The 20,323-nt window shown below is 40.9% G+C and overlaps 3 protein-coding genes across 8 annotated transcripts in view; 1 reads left to right on the top strand and 2 right to left on the bottom strand.

Annotated features, from left to right (window-relative positions):
- The window catches only part of GPBP1L1 (GC-rich promoter binding protein 1 like 1), a 58,667-nt gene extending 52,335 nt beyond the window's left edge, over nucleotides 1-6,332 (bottom strand). The window contains exon 1 of one of the 3 annotated variants that reach the window (XM_055341631.1): nucleotides 6,193-6,332. The gene's annotated coding sequence lies outside the window, so the exon portion shown is untranslated. Of the gene's footprint in view, nucleotides 1-5,551; nucleotides 5,696-5,938; nucleotides 5,962-6,192 lie in introns of those variants that run through there. The other 2 variants (XM_055341632.1, XM_055341630.1) reach the window with 2 other exon arrangements.
- A 1,155-nt stretch (nucleotides 6,333-7,487) lies between these two features.
- Nucleotides 7,488-11,804, top strand: TMEM69 (transmembrane protein 69). The gene is made up of 3 exons (XM_055341635.1): nucleotides 7,488-7,577; nucleotides 9,445-9,565; nucleotides 10,804-11,804. Exons 2-3 carry the CDS (start codon nucleotides 9,524-9,526, stop codon nucleotides 11,509-11,511), a joined length of 750 nt encoding a protein of 249 aa, XP_055197610.1. The 5' UTR covers nucleotides 7,488-7,577; nucleotides 9,445-9,523; the 3' UTR covers nucleotides 11,512-11,804.
- A 2,252-nt stretch (nucleotides 11,805-14,056) lies between these two features.
- The window catches only part of IPP (intracisternal A particle-promoted polypeptide), a 41,628-nt gene continuing 35,361 nt past the window's right edge, over nucleotides 14,057-20,323 (bottom strand). For 2 of the 4 annotated variants that reach the window (XM_055341628.1, XM_055341627.1), the window contains exon 9: nucleotides 14,057-16,115. In XM_055341628.1, the coding sequence (XP_055197603.1) occupies nucleotides 15,891-16,115 (225 nt within the window). In that variant the 3' untranslated portion in view covers nucleotides 14,057-15,890. Of the gene's footprint in view, nucleotides 16,116-16,135; nucleotides 18,879-19,008; nucleotides 19,540-20,323 lie in introns of those variants that run through there. The other 2 variants (XR_008666631.1, XM_055341629.1) reach the window with 2 other exon arrangements.

Below are 20,323 nucleotides of genomic sequence, written 5' to 3'. Positions count from 1 at the left end.
GATCATGCCCTGAGCCCAAGGCAGACGCTCAACCGCTGAGCTACCCAGGCATCCCTACATCCTTTCTTTAATTGAGAGGTGTAATAGTAAATACTGTATCACCAAACATATATTTTTACTTCAAGTTCATTTTACTTTACAAGCATTTCTAAAAATTTCTTCTCAAGAATAAACTTTGCTTTCAATCCAAACATTTAAGCTAGAAGGGCAGACTGGATCTAGCTGGTTCTAGCTGTGTAATTGGGCAAGTCATTCCATCTCTTTTTGCTTCAAATCTTAGTAGTGTGGAGACTGTTGGAAAGTTGATGATTAAAGGGTGACTGTAAGTAGTGTTAAGAATACGCCTGGAATGGGATACCTGAGTGGTTCAGTGGTTGATCATCTGCCTTTGACTCAGGGTCTGATCCCAGGGTCCTGGGATCAAGTTCTACACCAGGCTCCTCACAGGGAGCCTGCTTCTTCCTTTGCCTACAACTCTGCCTCTCTCTGTCTCTCATGAATAAATAAATGAAATCTTAAAAAAAAAAAAAAAAAAAAAAAAAAAAAAAAAAAAGCACATACCTGGATGTTTTCCCTGGGGGTGTAAGGGGAGAAGTGCCTGGCCTACATACAGTCCATGTTCAAGAGGTATCAGGAATAAAATGCTTAAGGGGGTTCAGAAGGGGGCAAAAGCAATAGGAGGAAAAGTGGTTGTTGTTGATTTTTTTTTTTAGATTTATTAATTCGTGAAGAAAAGTGCAGAGGTAGAGAGAGTTTTAAGCAGACTCCTTGCAGAGTACAAAGCCCAACTCAAGGCTTGAGCTCACGACCCAGAGATCATGACCTAAACCGAAACCAAGAGTCTGATTGCCTAACTGACTGCACAACCTAGGTACCCTGGGGAAGAACAGTTTTGAGAAGAAAAAATTTCAAACTAAATAGCCTGAGAAAACTACTCACTAGTAACCAAAACTAGAAAACAAGACCACTGCAAACCCAGCACACTCAGCTCAATTTTATATACAAAAATACATACTATGAAGAAAAAAAGGACCGGAAAAAAACTGTCTGTTAAAGTAAATAGTGGGTTGGCAAGCCCTCCATTTTATATGCATATCAAAGGAAGATAAATAACTCCTCTAATTCCTCCATGCTGCTCAACTGAGAAATTTTAAGAAAATGATACATATGAGACCTACTGAACCAGAACAAAACTCCGAATGCACATAATCTCCTATGAAGCTGTCTTCTCTCCTTCCCCCAACAGATCTCAATATAAGAGTCAATACCCAACTACCAGCTTATAGGAATTCAGGAAAATCTCAAATGTGGCAACTATGCAGGATAAATAACCTGGTTTCTTCAACAATATACAAGGAAAAAAAACCCAGAAGAAACATACAAATTAAGAGGTTTGAAATAATGTCAGTCATGGTATGTGGGAACTGGATTCTGATTCAAATAAACTAGAAAAAACAACAGAAAAATACCTAAGAAAGAAAGAAAAAAAATAACCTCCACATGCAGTAATCTGTTCAGATGTCAATAAATTTCATTTGATTGGTAAAAGGACATTCATTAAAGACAATTTTAAATAGTTTATTATCAATTATGAAGTGCATTGCTTTAAGAGCTCTACAAATATTATTTGCCCCAATAACCCTCTAAATTACTATTATCCCCCATTTAACAGAGGAAGAAACAGGCACAGAAATTTCACTTTAAACTCTCTCCCACTCACAAAGTTCTAAGTGGCAAGGCAGAGATTCAAATCCAGGCTATATAGTTGAGGTCCTTAATTAAAATAACATCTCTCTACATGATGTGGTGCAAATTGAGCTTTAGAATGAGAGAAAGGTGCCTGAATTCTGACCTCTCATGTTAGGTAAATTACTTAACTTCTTGGAGCCTCTGTACACTCACCTGTTGAAGGGTTAGTCTATTTTTAGAAAGAATTTTGAGGAATGAGATTATATACATTGGCCTCTATTACAGCCTCCAGCTTTATAAAGCCCACAATAAACTATCCTTCCCATCGGACCTCGTAAGACTAATTAAAAAGTAGAGCTAATAATTCATAAACATATAGCAGGAACATTGGAATGGCTCTGCCTTTTAATTAACTAGCCAAAGAGCCCCCCAAACAACTTTTCAACATACTTCAAAGAGCAATAATTCAGAAAAGAATTTTTTATATAATGAAATTTAAACTTACAATCAGAAGAAACAAGAGTCTGAAATCTGAAGTACAGCCAAACTTAAATGAATTTGATTTTTCTGAAAACAAAATGTATTCCACACAAATAGACCTATTGCTCAGAAAAGTGTACTAAAATTTTGTTCATGCTGGTGATTCTCTGGCCTGACGTCTGATTAACATAAGGCAAAGCAGTTTTATCACAGAAAAAGAAGGTAAACATAACGAGTACGTTAAAAGCCAACCCCTTTAAGAAAGACAGCTTTCTATGTTGTCATTCTGTAACATTTTCCACTTATGTTAATCTACTAAATTCTTCGGTGGCAAAATGTTTTATGGTCATTTAGGTATTTCTCATCCTTAGCACCCAAAACTGGCTCCACAGTAGAGCCTGTAACATTTCTTGAAATGGGGGAGAGGGGCTAATTGTTGCTTTAATAAAGAAAAATAATTGACTTTTTGAAATATTTACCATTTATCTGAAATCACCTACAAAAATTTAATTTACGTAACAGCAATATTTTACTTCCTTAGTTAAGATTACCAATGGATGAAAGTTCAGTTATTCTTGAGGAACTACTTTTCAAGTTTGAATGTAGCCAGTTTTGTTTTGGGGAGACTTCAATGGGAAATAAAAATCAGAGTCTGATTTAGAAATGACTTGGACGCTAGGTCTCAGCATACCAAATATTAAACTCCAGACAAAGACAACTACAGTCGTATGTGAGGTAACATGATATCTATGTGCCACCTAGATTTTTCCTCCCATCTATTTGAAAAACCCTAAATAGCCCACCATAAAATTTACTTTTTCCATGAAGTACTTTTTTATTTGGGATCCTTTAAAACTGTTGTAAGTAGGTAAGTAAGTAAGTAAGTAAATAAATAAATAAATAAATAGAGCTGTTGTATCTCCCACCTTTTCCAACAGTCTTATTTTAATCATTAAAGACAGCACCCATAATGGTTAAGCACAATGGCTTAGAAACAGATTGCTTAGGTCCTTGCACATTAGTTATCACGGTTAGTAAGTACATACAATTTAACCATAAAACAAAGATATGCAATCTGCTGAAGAATGATTCATAATTGTGTATTATATCTTTAACTGAGAATTTATTTTTTTAACTGAGAATTTAAAAATGGATTAATGAATTAAGCAGAAATGTGTTTCAGATTTCTTATCATTACAAACTTATTAAAATGGTTGCGTGTGCCCTCCCTCAGCCAAGCTTTTAAACAGCCACTGATAAGAAAACTGGTGAATTGTATTTATACAAAATAAAAAGGCTTCCTAACATCAACCTCCCATTTCAAGAACTCTGAAACTATCCAGAATCAACTGAAAAAATATTTATATCAACATGTACAAACCATTTTGAGTACCCAAGTTTTAGTTGTTCAGTAGGCAAACTGGCAAAACAGAAAGCAACGGACTTGTTATTTCTATAAAGTACTTCAAATGTTTCTCTTATAAAATCACGAAAATTGGGATCCCTGGGTGGCGCAGCGGTTTGGCGCTTGCCTTTGGCCCAGGGCGCGATCCTGGAGACCCGGGATCGAATCCCACGTCGGGCTCCCGGTGCATGGAGCCTGCTTCTCCCTCTGCCTCTGTCTCTGCCTCTCTCTATCTCTCTGTGACTATCATAAATAAATAAAAATTAAAAAAAAAAAAATTTAAAAAAAAAAAATCACGAAAATTATTTAAGAAAAAAAAATTCCAGGGGAACTGATAAAAATAAACTTTTGTGTTGAAAGAATGTAGTAAGGTAAAGTGAAACTGACTCCCTAGGGAAGATGACAGCTTATTTTACTATTAATTACCAAGTTCTCATTCACAATTAGCATTTTATTATTTTTACCTTTTACAAAGATTGCAACCTGAAACTGAAGCACCTTTCCAAACCCTGAAGTTATCTGTTCTTGGTTTCCATTCTATGCCTTTGTGTTTTAAGTTAAATTTCTGGATCTAATAGTTTAAAAAAAAGGGGGGGGGGCAAACAAAAAAGACAGCCTTTTGTTTGAAAGAGCACAACAATCAGGAGCTCCACATCTAAAGTTCGTTTTCACTTGTCTCACCATTGCAACAAATACCCCAAACTTAAGAGTACCGTGATTCCCTTTCATGTATTACACAGAAAAGGCCAAAAGTCCGCCAAATTAGAAATCTAAGTCTTTATTTTATTTATTTATTTTTTTTGAGATCTAAGTCTTTAGAAGACTACCAATCACTTTACTTTTTGATGGGATTCACATAGAAACGTGTGACTTCTGTTACTAAACTAAAACATGAACCACCATTAGCTGTTTTTTTTTTTCCTGGTAAGCAAGAAGTATCAAAGTTAAGAGCAAGTATTTCGACAAATATGACAAACCAACCTCAGAGCACAAAGTTGGCTGATAAAATTACCATCGTAGCACAATTTCAAAACTATAAGCAACCACACACACACACACACACACACACACACACACAACCGCACCCACTCTTACGTAAACTTTTCGAGTAAGCAAACTTCTTTAGCCTCACCTTTGTTTTCACCTAGCAAGGTCCCTTCAAGACAAGACAGCAATTGCAAGAAGATCAAAACATCCAAAGATTCAGTTGCTGTCCTCGTAAGACAAACAGCCAACAATTTAAGGCATGGTAACGTATTTAAGTTACCGAAGCTTAGGGCACTTCCCCAAGCTACAGCCATTTTAGATTCAGCCTTTCTTTTGAATTTCACGGGGGGTGGAGAGAGGTAGATTTAAAACAGAAAAAAAAAAAAATCTAGTTAAAACTCTTCAAGATCGACTGGTTTTTCGGGGGGAGGGAAGTAATCCGTAGGTACTGGAAACCGACTTAATCAAAATCAAAGAAAACACCTCGCCCCCCAAGAAGGACCTAAAACGCTGGTGGTCAAAGCTCCTTTTCCCCTCAGATGCCCCACAGCGGACTTACACAATTTTCTTACTCCTTAGGTTTTCCTTCGTTGGAAAACAAAAGCCCCTGGCTCTAATTTGGGAAGGAAGGAAAAAGGAACCCTTAAAAGCAAGCCCCTCAAAAACACCAACAAGCCGGAACGCCTGGAGAGGAGCCAGAGAGCCGCAGGTGAGCGTTCCGACCCGGAGACCAAAGTTGAAGTAGGAGCGCACGGGCAAAGCCGCCGCGACCTCGACTGCAGAGCTCCGCGCGCGGGGGGCGGCCCGAGCGAACCGCAGCACCGCGGGCCCTCGGCCGCTCTCCCCGCCCCGGGCCGACCTGCACCAACCACCTGTGTGAGAGCCTCCTTCAACTAGTTCCAGCAGCCGGCGCGTTGGGCACCGGGCGGAGCCCCGCGGCGGAACGACTCAGGATCCCCGACCGCTCCGTCGTCTGAAACCCCCACTCACCGGGCAGCAGCGGGGCTGCAGCTAGGGGCCAGACGCGGCGTCTGAGGGCGCGTCCCCAGCTTCCAGATCCCGCAGAGGTGGAGAGCCCACAACCATAACAAAGCTCTTCCCAAAATGGCTGCCCGGCCCACACGGCGCTGAGGGGCAGAGGCGGGGAGGAGCGACGACCGGCCCGGCCCTCCCCCCTCCGGCCCCGCCTCACACACGCCCACCCGCTCGCACCGCCCGCCGGAGCGCAAGCGCAGGAGCGCCGTTCGGGTGACCCTGCCGGCGCCCCACGCCGCCAACGTTCCGCCGCGTGAACGGCAGTTATTCCCCGCGCGGTCCCCACCCCCCCCCCCGCCGCGGCTCGGGGCAGTGCGCGGCGGCCCCCACCCCTCTGCGGACCTGAATGCTGGGCCTTCCCTCGCGCCGCCCCCGCGGGGGTGACCCGCCGAGTTTGGAACCCCTCCTCATTCCCCGGCCCAGCACGAGGGCCTGGATGCGAGTGAATGAGTGGGTGGGTGTGTATGCGTGTACCGCTTTCCCCGCCCCTTCAGCCTCGCGTACCCCACTTCTGGGCATGCTCGCGTCCCCAAACTACCCGTACAAGTACTAGCAAACCGGTTTGGTAGGATCGTGTGTGTGCCGACCCTTCCCACCTTCCGCTCCTTCCTTCCTTCCTTCCTTCACGTGCGCGCGTCGTGTTAGACTCCAGCCCCCAGCGGGATGCGCGGCGGTGGGCCTGCGCGCCCGGGGCGCACGCGCTACCCGCTGGGAGTGGTAGTTCCGCCCGACGGCTGGCGTAGCGCCCCGGGCCCGGCGCAGGGCGGGTTTGTGTCTGGAGCCTGCTCCTCTGCCGGGGCGGAGAAGCTGTTTCCCTGACCCAAAGTCTCATTGGGTGTCGCACTACGAGAAGGGGCGGCGCTGCCCTGGCAGGCGGAGAAGGAAATAAAAGTGAAAGCCTAGCGCTTACTCCGAAGAATTCGCGGTGGGCCCATCCCACACGGAACGCTGAGCCGAGTGACGGCCGGCAGCCAGGAAGCTGGTGACCTAGGATCCGGAGGAGTGGGAGGAACTGGCCGTGGCCAGCCTGGGCCTTTCGGCTGTTTTCAGAAGGACGCTGAGATTGCCTGGTGCTCTCTTCTCTGATTGACTTAGCAAATAGAAGACCACTCCGTCCGAGGTCACAGAGCCGACAAATAAGTAAAAGCAGAGGGTGACGGAAGGAATAGTTGACTTTTCAGATCAACCCTAAGCCCAAGATTGTGATCCCTACACCTACCACGGAAGCGAAAACCCTACCCTTTGTGCTCTTTACTTAATGGAGTTTCCAGGTCCAAGCAAAGAGAATGGAAGTAAAAACAGTTTTTGTTTTTCTGAGTAGTTCAGGAGCCTAATTCGGAGTAAGATGTGCCCCCATTGATCCTTGAAACCCTGTTATGGGTTTCAGTGATGGGAAGCAATTTGGCCAAGTCACACCTGCCCTAGACTCCAAATCTCTCCAACCTTCCTAAAACACCATCATTCTTGAGATTGTTTCAAGAGGTAGTTGTGCTCTACCTTCCCGAACTCTGAGGGCCAGGTTCTGCTGGCTGGGAAACCTGGAAGAGAGAGACAAGGGCCATCGAGGTACCCTACAGAGTTCAAAAGCCGGCTTCCAGAATTTTTTTTTTTTTAAGATTTTATTTATTTATTCATGAGAGACACAGAGAGGCAGAGACACAGGCAGGGGGCTGAAGCAGGCTCCATGCAGGGAGCCCGACGCGGGACTCGATTCCGGGACCCCAGGATCACGCCCTGGGCCGAAGGCAGGCGCCAAACCACTGACCACCCAGGGATCCCCAGAATTAAAATGTAAAAGAATGACCCAAGATGGAAAGCCCGGAATGGGAACCAGTCAGCTCTGGTTAGGTCCCCACCCGGACTCTTTTTCTTGTTCTCAGGAAGTGGGCGGGCACTGTCAAATCCCACCCGCCGGAAATACGTTTTCGTGAGTTTCTGGCTGTTCTTGGGGCTCAGTTTTCCATCTCCGGGTTCGACACTGGCAAGTATACTTCTATATACAGCAGAGCTGCTGGCACCGGGTGCAAATTGGGGAGTGGAGGTGGGGCTGGGACCAAGGGTTGACAGTAAGTCAAAGCCGCGGGCACTGTCGGACAAAGCGTCCTGGGGATCCTTGCGTTCTTACCGCAGGCCTTTTTCTCTAAAGTCGGCACTGAGGCTTGCAGTTAGCAACTGTTTCCTCGGGCAGCGGCAGCATCGGGCGTTTTCACCTAAATTGAGCGGATTAACCCTTGGGTCTTTGCTCTTAATTATCTCACCAGTTTCCGTCCCCGGGCTATAGGCTATCACTCTTCCATTCAACACCCAGTAGTTGAAAAGCACATGGTCACAGTACACAGGGAGTCCCCGATGAGAAGAGCGCTTTGAGATTTTTAAGGGGAGTGGTCTGGAAAGCCCTTATGCAGGTGATTTTGACCAAAATCAACGTACAGTGAACGTACAGTGAACAATCAGCGTACAGTGAGTGTGTAGGCCCTGCAGATGTGTTTGGAGGTCAGGAGGTGGGTGTAAGTGCCATCTAAGATCTCCTCAGAGGCCCAGCATAACTTACCTCCCTGCGTCTTTATGTTATAGATTGAAAGCTTTGGTGGAATACAGGATTTCTCTACCTGGCCCTAAAAGCTGTGACCTAGAAATCAGTTCAATAAAGTGTTTAATTAGGTAGCAAGTATGGGTTCTGTGTCTTTTAGACACCTCATTCTCCTGGTTAAGAATGAAACTCGTGTAAAACACATCTGGATCCATATTCTCAACCACTTACTGAAGGCTTAGGTTAGAGTTCTTAACCATTTCCTCTTGTGTACGGGGAATATAGCTAATATTTTTTGAGCGCTTACTTTGTGTCAGAGACAGTTTGCAGCTCTTTACATATATTCATTTAATTTTACAACGACCCTATGTAGTTATTTTAGTTCTTCATTTCAAAAATGAGTAAACTGCAACATGACAAAGCTAAATAACTTTTCCAAAATTACGTACCAAATAAGTGGTGGAGCCAGGATGCCAACACAAATTGACTCCAAAATCTTCACTGTAACCTAACAGGCTATAGTGTTTCTCAGCACCAAGTTGATGAGGTGGTTGTATTTTTAAATGAATTAATAGGGCACCACCTTCGGCCCAGGGCGTGATCCTGGAGACTTGGGATCGAGTCCCACATCAGGCTCCATGCATGGAGCCTGCTTCTCCATCTGCCTGTGTCTCTGTCTCTTTCTCTTTCTCTGTGTCTGTCATGAATAAATAAATAAAATCTTAAAAAAAAATAAATGAGTTAATGCAGAGTGCCTGGCTGGCTCAGTGACTCAGTGTGGGGGTTGTGAGTTCAAGCCCTACATTGGGTGTATTACTTAAAAATAAAATCTTAAATGAGTTGATGTATCTAAAACACATAGTTACAGTACTTGGTTCATACAATTGAACTTGGTTCAATACAATTGTATTAATTGCTATTATTCATTATTTTGAGCCTAAGCCCCACAGATAGGGTAAAAAAAAGAGAACAAGGGAAGCTATAACCTTCAGTTTTAAAGGTAAGAAAACAGTGCTTCAAGGAAGCAATTTACATAAGGTAACACAGCTGGGGAATTATAAATGTAAAATACAGATCTTCTTCTGTCTCTGTGCATTACTTTTCCTGTTACACCAAACAGCAAAAGATAAATTAATGGTTATGAAAAGAAAAGGATGTTTACTTAATGTATTAGTGATTTCTGCAAAACATTAATGATTATTTTCAAAGGAAAGTGTGTTATATGGAAAAAATTCTTTAGTTCCTACTTACAAAAGAATTATGCATAAAATGAAAAGTAAGTGACATCTTGTTTTATTGCAACATGTTTCTGATTCAGCTCCTCCACCTAGATGTAAAAATGTATTAATCAGAACTGCCTGGCATCTTCCTGAGCAAGACTTTCAGTAGTACCCAGTATGCTTCATTTCATCCAGAAGTTTCCTCAAGCATCTTCAAAGGTTGGTTTATCCAGCAAATATTTGCTGGAATTGATTCACTGGGGCAATAGCAGTGAAAAAAAAAAGACAAAATCCTTATCTTTATATGTTTATGTAATAGGGGAAAGGGTGAGTAAAAAATAAGTAAAATATTTAATATTGCAAGTGGCAAGTCCTCTGGAGAACATAAAGCAAGGAAGGAGAATAGGGAATATCAACAATAGATTTAGGATTGCACTTTAAAAATAGAGTCAGTTAAGCATCTGCTTGCTTATTTATTTATTTATTTATTTATTTATTTATTTATTTATTTATATTTTATTTATTCATGAGAGAGACACAGAGAAGCAGAGACACAGACAGAGGGAAAAGCAGGCTCCTTGAAGGGAGCCCTAATGTGGGACTTGATCCCCGGACCTGGGATCACGCCCTGAGCCAAAGGCAGATGCTCAACTGCTGAGCCACCCAGGCATGTCTCGAAAGAAAGAGAGAGAGAGAGAGAGAGAGAAAGGAGAAAGAAAGAAAGAGAAAGAAAGAAAGAAAGAAAGAAAGAAAGAAAGAAAGAAAGAAAGAAAGAAAGAAAGAAAGAAAGAAAGAAAAGAGAAAAGAAAGAAAGAAAGGTAAAATAATAGGTTAGAATTCTAGGCAAAGACAAGTAGAAACGAATGGAGCTATGGAAAGTATGCAGTGTCTCTAAAGCTAAGTTGGAAAGTAGACTGCTTTCTCTATATAAAATAGCATTCCCACAGTAATTAATGCTGCTGCTTTTGCAGGTTATAAATAGCAGAGGCAGTTTAAAATGCCAAGTACTAGGGATACCTGGGTGGCTGAGCGGTTGGGCGCCTGCCTTCGGCTGAGGTCATAATCCCCAGATGCAGGATCAAGTCCCGCATCAGGCTCCCTGAGAGGAGCCTGCTTCTCCCTCTGCCTGTGTCTTTCATGAATAAATAAATAAATCTTTTTTAAAAATGCCATGTAATAAAGATATAGTCTTTACCTGTTCTCCTTTCAGATATTCCTCTTATGGGATAAGATTAGTGGTAGGCTAAACACATCACTAGGTTTCTATTTGCATGTTGTATAGCTGTTTGCTAGCCTTAGCTAGCATTAACAGCACCCTGTAGTCCAACCTTTCTGTAAAGTTTGATGTAGTAATAGAGGGTAGATGGTTTGTTTTTAAATTGTTTCAGTTTGGGATTAACTAAGACATTGTGGTTATTCGAAAATCTTTTTATCTACGGGTTTTGTTTTTTCTGTAGATGCTGAAGTACCCTTTTCCAGTCCGACTAGGAGTCAGCAGAATTGAAACACTTTCTCTCAAGACATGTCACCAGCAGAACTTTTCCCCTTTGTTTCCAAGGCCTTGGTTTTTCTCATCATTTCCAGTGTATATGAGGAAGACACAGTACTATCATACTTCCCCATGCAGCTTTAAGAAGAAGAAGCAAGAAGTACTTCCAGCCAAGCCACCAATCACCATTACTTACCTGCTTGACAGCCCAAAGCCAGCATTATATATAACTCTGGCAGGACTAATCCCCTTTGTTGTTCCACCAGTGGTCATGGTGATGACAAAGACCTATATCCCCTTATTAGCTTTCACTCAGATGGCTTATGGAGCCAGTTTCCTATCTTTCTTGGGAGGGATCAGATGGGGTTTTGCTCTGCCAGAAGGTAGTGCAGCCAAACCAGACTTCCTCAATTTAGCTAATAGTACAGCTCCTGTTGTGTTCTCATGGTTTGCCTTCCTTATTTCTGAAAGACTCAGTGAAGCTATAGTCACAGTAATAATAGGTTTGGGAATAGCATTACACATTGAACTTTTTCTCTTGCCACATTATCCCAATTGGTTCAAGGCCCTTAAGATAGTAGTCACTTTAGTGGCCTTGTTTTCATTTATAATCACTTTACTAGTTAAAGAAATTTATCCAGAGAAAGGACCCAAGAGACCTGGTCAAATAGAATAAATATAAAACTACTCTGTAGATGACATTAGCATGTTGGCTATAAGCCTTGGAATGTTTTGTTTTAGCATCACCTTTTTTCTCCTCCTGTTTAGCTTTTTTTCTCCATCAATGGTTATTTATTCTTAACAGATTATTTTCATTTCTAGAAATCTTTATTGTCAAATATTTACTTGATAACAGTTTGAAAATCCCTAACAAGTCATTTTCACTTAACAGTTTTTGGTCTTTATGAATATATATTTTAATGTTTTACTTTTTTAAAAGAATATAAAATAATAAAAATGAAAATCCCTTTTGTTGAGCCTTATTATGATCATTGAAAAAAGGCAGGCACATTCTCCTACAAGAGGAAAACTTTGTATCCATCAGTGTGAAAATAATAGGTGGTTCCGGTGTGGAGTATTCATTGTAACTGGCCCTGGGGATTGCATTTCATTTCGAAGCTCATTTCATCTGGTATAAGCTAGTTATATGAGCTGAAAGGATCTGTGGCTCTAAAGTCAGGAGGAAGCAGTGTCATGAGGGGAAGCCAGGTTCAAAGAAAAGCTGGACATATTTTCCAGTTTTTATGGACACAACTTCATCTCCAAAGAACACCAGCTAGTCAAAATAATTTTGAAGAATAAAATTACTAGTATATGGGGGATCCCTGGGACGCTCAGTGGTTTAGAGCCTGCCTTCAGCCGGGGGTGTGATTCTGGAGACCTGGGATTGAGTCTCACATCAGGCTCCCTGCATGGAGCCTGCTTCTCCCTCTGCCTGTGTCTCTGCGCGCCTCTCTCTCTCTCGCTCTCTCTCTCTCTCTCTCTCTCATGAATAAAAATCTTTTTTAAAAATTAGTATATGTAAACTAGGGAAAGTCAAGATGGAGCCATCTTTTTAATTTTTTGTTGCTTTTTGTTTTGCCACCTTGATGTTCTAACAAACAGGGCTCTTTAGTTTTACTTATTAACTCAAAAAGAAGCTTTTAATTTTAAAAATTTTTTATTATTTTTAAAGATTTTATTTATTTATTCATAAGAGATACAGAGACAGAGAGAGGCAGAGACACAGGCAGAGGGAGAAGCAGGCTCCGCGCAGGGAACCTGATGTGGGACTTGATCCCTGGTCTCCAGGATCAGGCCCTGGGCTGAAGGTGGCACTAAACCTCTGAGCCACCTGGGCTGCCCCAAAGAAGTTTTTTTTAAAACAAGCAAAAGCAACACCTTAGATTCTAACTTGAAAACTTGGTCTCTTGAGCATCTTATAAAAAAGGAAAAACATTCTAAATAGCATAAGAGTATAAATCAGTAAAGTGGGATCCCTGGGTGGCACAGCGGTTTGGTGCCTGCCTTTGGCCCAGGGCGCGATCCTGGAGACCCGGGATTGAATCCCACGTCGGGCTCCTGGTGCATGGAGCCTGCTTCTCCCTCTGCCTCTATCTCTCTCTCTCTGTGTGTGTGACTATCATAAATAAATAAAAACTAAAAAAATAATAAATCAGTGAAGTATCACGTGGTATGTTATCTTTGTATAACTCAAATATTAGTCTGGGGATCCCTGGGTGGCGCAGCGGTTTAGCGCCTGCCTTTGGCCCAAGGCGAGATCCTGGAGACCCGGGATCGAATCCCACATCGGGCTCCTGGTGCATGGAGCCTGCTTCTCCCTCTGCCTGTGTCTCTGCCTCTCTCTCTCTCTCTGTGTGTGTGTGACTATCATAAATAAAAATAAATAAATAAAAAGACAAATTACAAATATTAGTCTGAATTTCATAAGCTGAACTGTGTTTTCTCCATGTCCCCAATATCACAGAATGTGACCTTATTTGGAGACAGGTCTTTACAGAGGTTATAAAGCTAAAATGAGATTTTAAGGGTAGGCTGTAATATTACTGGTATCCTTATAACAAGGAAAAACTTGCATACCAGGAAAATGCCACATGTACATGAAGTTAGTCATCCAGATTCCTAGGAGAGAAACCTGGAATAGATGCCTTCCTTTTAGCACTTAGAAGGAATGGGCTATTAACACCTTGATTTTATTTTATTTTTTTTAATTTTTATGTATTTATTTATTTATTTTTATTTATCCAGGATTGAGTCCCACATCCGGCTCCTTGCAGGGAGCCTGCTTCTCCCTCTGCCTATGTCTCTGCCTCTCTCTCTGTGTCTCTCATAAGTAAATAAATAAAATCTTTAAAAAAAATAAAATAAACACAAGGAAAAGCAAAAATTAACATACTTTATTAGTACATTATTTTAAAAACCATATCATTACCTAGAAAATAATAAGCATTTTTACAATAATATATTTATAAGGATTGTTAGGACCTATTAAGCCCAAACACAGATTGTCTTGACATGTTTCTGCCACAGCAGTACAAAATGCCTCCCTTCACAGTGCCATTTTAGGTTGGCACCAGGCAATAATTAAATTATAATTAAATTATAGGAATATTCTGTAAATCTCTTTTTTTTTTTTTTTTTTTTTTTTTTTTTTATTTTTAAAAATTTTATTTATGATAGTCACAGAGAGAGAGAGAGAGAGGCAGAGACACAGGCAGAGGGAGAAGCAGGCTCCATGCACCGGGAGCCCGACGTGGGATTCGATCCCGGGTCTCCAGGATCGCGCCCTGGGCCAAAGGCAGGCGCCAAACCGCTGCGCCACCCAGGGATCCCATATTCTGTAAATCTCTTGAACCAAAATGCAGATTCTCTGTAACTAGAAATATTAAAGGCACATTAATTAGAGTTTAAATAATCTACAAATTATCTCCTTGACATCTTATAGATCTCAACTAGGCATCTATGACCCTTCAGACTTTAGGATACCCCAAAGAAAGGGACACAGAGCTTTCTGTCTGTACTACATAAGCTTTTCTTAATACATGCATATGGTTAAATTATGAAAGAAAGTATCCTTGTGGGTCAATCCAAATATTTTGGATGTGAGTGCTACCTGAATCTTTAATGCTTACCATCAAAGATTTTCTATCTAAATAAGATGCTGATGACTATATAATTATAATAATACACTTAAGGACTTTAGGAAAGAAAAGGAAATCAGGGGTGCCTGGCTGGTTTGGTCAGAGGAGCATATAACTCTTGATCTTAGGGTTGTGGGTTCAAGCCCCAACCTTGGTGCAGAGATTACTTAAAAACAAAATCTTAAAAAAAAAAAGGGGGGGGAGGAAAAGGGGAAATCAGGGATATACAAATCAAATCCTGGAATCACTAGATAAACCTAAATGTATGCAAGACCTTTAATATGTACGGCTCTAAACGACTAGTAGAAATAACTAAAAGTGATGGTCAGGTACACAAAGAATGTTCCTCTCAGAACTGGACAGATAACCATTCTTTAGAATGTTTCTCAAGGGAAAAACGAAAAGTTTTGAGAAGTAGTTCTGGACCACAGGCCTTTCAACTTAACACTTTTATCAATGTCTATAAAAAGCTTCATAAGTACCTATAATTCCACTGTCTCCAAACCAGGCAGTGGCTTTGTACTAAGTTCATACTTAGGATTGCCCAAGTACAAGTAAGTTTCACAAAGCTTGATAGTCTAATAAAATCCCCTCTTCCCAAAGCCAAACAGATATTTTTGATAACCATTTAGAAAATAGGAAAGAAATTTAATAAGTACATACATCTCACTGGGCTCTGTCACCCATTATATCATCCAATTGTACTAAAGGACTGTCACTAAGAACCTCCTAGTAATTTCTCACTTGCATTTTCAGCATTAAGACAAAAAAACATAAGTGAGCAAAAGCTTTTTTAATCCTGTTATCAACAGGCAAAAATTTATTTATCTATATAAACATCTATACAGATAGGTAGATATTTCCCACATGTTCCTCCCAGTATATCTGGTGCCAATAAAAAGTTTGGGACTAGTGAAAACTCCTAGCATCAAATAAAAAGGGAATTGTTTCGTTGGCTTTCTCTGTTAAGTTCAACTGTGGCCATGGAAAACTGTCTGTAGATTGAACCATGAATCTACAGACATCTTTAAACTGCTCACTGATATTCCTACAGTACTTAAGGGTCATGTTACAGCATGGTTTGCACTGGAGAAGCGTGAATGGGGCTATTTGCCAAGAAGCTTCTAGCAAATCATTTTTACAAATAGGACTCTAAGGGGAGAATTCTAGAGCATAAACAGCATTTCTATTGGTAAGCTTGGCAAATTTGTGTGAGTTCTTTAATATTTAGGATATGTTCCATATTTCTCCTTACTCAAATTCTTAGAAAAATCATTCTTTAGCCATTTATCTACCAAATACATGGAAAATTCAGTAGAATCAGAGGGTCCTATCACCAAATACATGTGTGACTTGCAGAGGGTCAGATCCTCTATTTTCAAAATGTTTCTTGTGCTCCCTTATGCTTTATATTTCATAGTACAGCAACACCTCCTTCACAACGACTGGTGATCATGTTACCGATTTCTGTCCATGTATCTGAATGAGGGTTATAAACTTCAACTGAGTCCAAGGTACCTGGAGCCAAGAAATCATGGCTGGAAGATCGACCTCCAGAAACATACAGAAGCCCATTGACTGCCACAACACACATGCCTGCTCTAGGCACTTTCATTGAGGCAACTTCAACCCACTTTTCCTGGTTAAGAGAAAAAAAACAGCAGAATCATAAAATGATAGTAAAGAAAACTGCTGAGAAATCAGATATTCTAATTCTTTTATATACTTAAATTTCAAACTCAGGGTCTAGTCATAAAAATATATATATGTACATATACATATATATATATATAAAACATTTTCTTTTTTTAATAATTTATTTATTCACGAGAGACACACTGAGAAAGTCGGGACATAGGCAGAGAGAGAAGCAGGCTCCCTGCAGGGAGTCTGGCGTGGGACTCGATCCCAGTACCCTGGGATCACAACCTGAGCAAAAGGCAGACCCTCAACCACTGAGCCACCCAGGTGCCCTATACAACACATTTTCTGGACGCCTGGGTGGCTCGGTGGTTGGGCATCTGCCTTTGGCTCAGGGTGTGATCCCTGGAGTCCTGGGATCAAGTCCTGCATCTGGCTTCCTGCATGGAGCCTGCTTCTCCCTCTGCCTGTGTCTCTGCCTCACTCTCTTAGTCTCTCATCAATAAATAAATAAAATCTTAAAACAAAATTTTTTTTCAAATGAACTTTTGAGCAGGTATAGACAAAGTAGCAAATTTAGAGGAAAACAATTGAAAAACATGTCTGTGATTAACTATAAATCATGATCAAGAGACAATCTAGAAATCCTATATAGGAAGACATTTTGTGAAATTAGTTCTATGGAATACAAATAGGTAATGCACACACACAACACAAATCCAATAAAGCTCCAAGGAGATAAAAGCTAATATACAGAATGGCTTTTAAAAAGCTTTAATATGCTAATGACCCGGGATGCGTGGGTGGCTCAGTGATTGAGTGTCTGCCTTCTTCAGCTCAGGCTCAGGATGGGATCCCTGGATCCAGGATAGATGCAGAACTCCATCGGGCTCCTTTCGGGGAGCCTGCTTCTCCCTCTGTCTGTGTCTTTGCCCCCCCACCCCCCCCCGTGTCTCTCATTAATAAATAAATAAAATCTTTAAAAAAATTTTTTTAGGGGCAGCCGGGGTGGCTCAGTGGTTTAACACCGCCTTTGGCCCCAGGGCCTGGTCCTGGAGACCCAGGATCGAGTCCCCCACGTCAGGCTCCCTGCGTGAAGCCTGCTTCTCCTCTCTGCCTGTGTCTCTGCCTCTCTCTCTCTGTCTCTCATGAATAAATAAATAAAATCTTAAAAAAATTTTTTTAAATATACTAATGACCCTTATAAATCTCTAAGAGAATGTTGCTATCACACTTGCTGAGTTATTGACCATGGAATCCTTTTTTGCAAAGACCACCTAGTGGAGTAATAATTTTTAAAACATTTTCAGAAAGGTAGTATAGATCAGGGGTTGGAAACTATAGCCTACTTTTGTAAGAATGATCTTCTGGGTTAAGAGGTTATTTTATAAAAGGAGACTATTTCAACAGTGTTGGGGAAACTGGATAGCTACATGCAAAAGAATGAAACTGGACCACTTTCTTATACCATATACAAAAATAAGCTAAAAATGGATCACAGATGTAAATGTGAGGCCTGAAACCATAAAATCCTAGAAGAGAGCACAGGCAGCCATTTCTCTGACAGCCATAGCAACACTTTTCTAGATAGGTCTCCTGAGTCAAGAAAAAAATAAAAGCAGGATGCCTGGGTAACTCAGTGGTTGAGTGCCAGCCTTCAGCTTGGGGTGTGATTCTGGGGTCCCAGGATGGAGTCCCACATCGGGCTTCCTGCATGGAGCCTGCTTCTCCCTCTGCATGTGTCTCTGCCTCTCTCTCTCATGAATAAATGAATAAAATCTTTTAAAAAAAGCAAAAATAAACTATTGGGATTATATAAAAACAAAAAGCTTTTTTTTTGCATAGCAAACAACGAAACTAAGACAACCTACTGAATGGGAGAAGATATTTGCAAATGACATATCTGATAAAAGGGTTGCTATCCAAAATATAAAAAGTACTGACTGACTCAATACCAAAATCATCATCATCATCATCATCATCATCATCCAATTAAAAAATGGGCAGAGGGAAGTTTGGGTGGCTCAGAGGTTTAGCACCTGCCTTCAGCCCAGGTCATGATCCTGGAGACCCAGGATTGAGCTCCCTGCAGCCCACATCGGGTTCCCTGCAGGGAGCCTGCTTCTCCCTCTGCCTGTGTCCCTACCTCTCTCTCTCTCTCTCTCTCTGTCTCTCATGAATAAATAAAATCTTAAAAAAAAAAGGGTAGAAAACATAAACAGACATTTCTTCAAAGAAAATATATAGATGGCCAACAGACGCTCGAAAAAATGTTCAACATCAGTCATCATCAGGGAAATGCAAATCAAAACTACAATGAGCTATCACCTCACACCTGTCAGAATGGCTAAAATAAAAAACACAAGATGGGGCACCTGGCTAGCTCAGTTGGTCAGACATGCATTGCTGATCCTGGGGTTATGAGTTCAAGCCCCACATGGGGGCAGACATTACTTTAAAAAATAAAAGTAAAACACAAGAAACAAGAGTTGGTGAGGATGTGGAAAAAAGGGACCCCTTATACACTGTTGTTGGGAATACAAACTGCTGCAGCCATTGAGAAAAACAATATGAAGTTTCCTCAAAAAGTTAAAAATAGAACTACCCTACAATCCAGGAATGGCACCACTGGGCATCTATCTCAGAAATACAAAAACACTAATTCAAAGGGATACATGCACTCTATGGTTACTGCAGCATTATTTACAATAGCCAAATTATGGAAGCAGCTCTGGTGTCCATTGATGAATCGACATACACACTGAAATATAAAAAAGAATTCATAAAAAAGAATGAAATCTTGCCATTTGCAACAACATCAATGAGGTTAGAGAATATAATTCTAAGTGAAATAAGTCAGAGAAAGACAAATACCATATGATTTCACTCACATGTGGAATTTAAGAAATAAAACAAACAAGGGATCCCTGGGTGGCTCAGCGATTTAGTGCCTGCCTTTAGCCGAGGGCATGATCTGGGGTTCCAGGATCAAGTCCCACACCGGGCTCCCTGCATGGAGCATGCTTCTCCCTCTGCCTGTGTCTCCGCCTTTCTCCCTCTATTTGTGTCTCTCATGAATAAATAAATAAAATCTTTAAAAAAAAAAAAAAGAAAAAGAAATAAAACAAGAAAATGAATAAAAAAAAACTAGAGACAAACCAAGAAACAGACTCTTAACTATAGAGAACAAACTGATGGTTACCAGAAAGGAGGTGGGATGGAGGATGGGTGAAATAGTTCATGGGGATTAAAGAATGCACTTAACATGGGATCCCTGGGTGGCGCAGTGGTTTGGTGCCTGCCTTTGGCCCAGGGCGCGATCCTGGAGACCTGGGATCAAATCCCACGTCGGGTTCCCGATGCATGGAGCCTGCTTCTCCCTCTGCCTGTGTCTCTGCCTCTCTCTCTCTCTCCCTGTGTGACTATCATAAATAAATAAAAATTAAAAAAAAAAAAAAAGAATGCACTTAACATGAAGAGTACCATGTAATGTATAGAATTGGTGAATCATTATATTGTACACCTGAAATTAACAGCACTGTATGTTAATACTGTAATTAAAATTAAAAACTTACTAAAATTTTTAAAAACTTAATAAAAATAAAAATTAATTAATTGAAAAGTAAAAAATAAAAAACCAAGAATATGCCAAAAGAAGAAATTGTATGTAGCCTGCAGGCCTAAAATATCCACTATCTGTCTCTCTCTCTCTCTCTCTTTTTAAAGATTTTATTTTATTTATTTATTTATTTATTTATTTATTTATTTATTTATTTATTTAAGAGAGAGCATGCATACATAGGAGGAGGAACAGAGAGGGAGGGGGAAAGAATCTTAAGCAGAGTTGGAGCTGAGCATGAAGCCTGATGTGAGGCTCAATCTCATGACCCTGAGATCATGACCTGAGCTGAAACCAAGAGTCGGATGCTTAACTGACTGAGCCACCCAACATCCTTAACTGTCTAACAAAAGGTTTACTAACTCCTGGTACACACTATTCCCTGAAGAAATTTCAATAAGCTGCTATAACCAAAATTACTCATAATGTCCTTCTCTAGAGAAAATATCTATACCCAGAAAACAGGAAAGCTAATAAAAGTCCTGAGAAATAACCAAGAGAGAATAGAGCAAGTTGCCAGGTAAAATAAGAGTCTGGAAATAAAGCATATGATGAATAGAGTTTACAGAAACATGAAGGGTGAACAC

Source organism: Nyctereutes procyonoides, unplaced genomic scaffold, assembly GCF_905146905.1.
Source record: "Nyctereutes procyonoides isolate TBG_1078 unplaced genomic scaffold, NYPRO_anot_genome, whole genome shotgun sequence".
Classification (NCBI taxonomy): domain Eukaryota; kingdom Metazoa; phylum Chordata; class Mammalia; order Carnivora; family Canidae; genus Nyctereutes; species Nyctereutes procyonoides.
This window is presented reverse-complemented; position numbering and strand designations above follow the sequence as displayed.

Coding starts and splice junctions, on each gene's coding strand:
- TMEM69 (XM_055341635.1), top strand. CDS start 9,524: ATGCTTCATTTCATCCAGAAGTTTCCTCAAGCATCTTCAAAG. Junction 9,566..10,803: donor TTCCTCAAGCATCTTCAAAG/GTTGGTTTATCC, acceptor TTTTTTCTGTAG/ATGCTGAAGTACCCTTTTCC.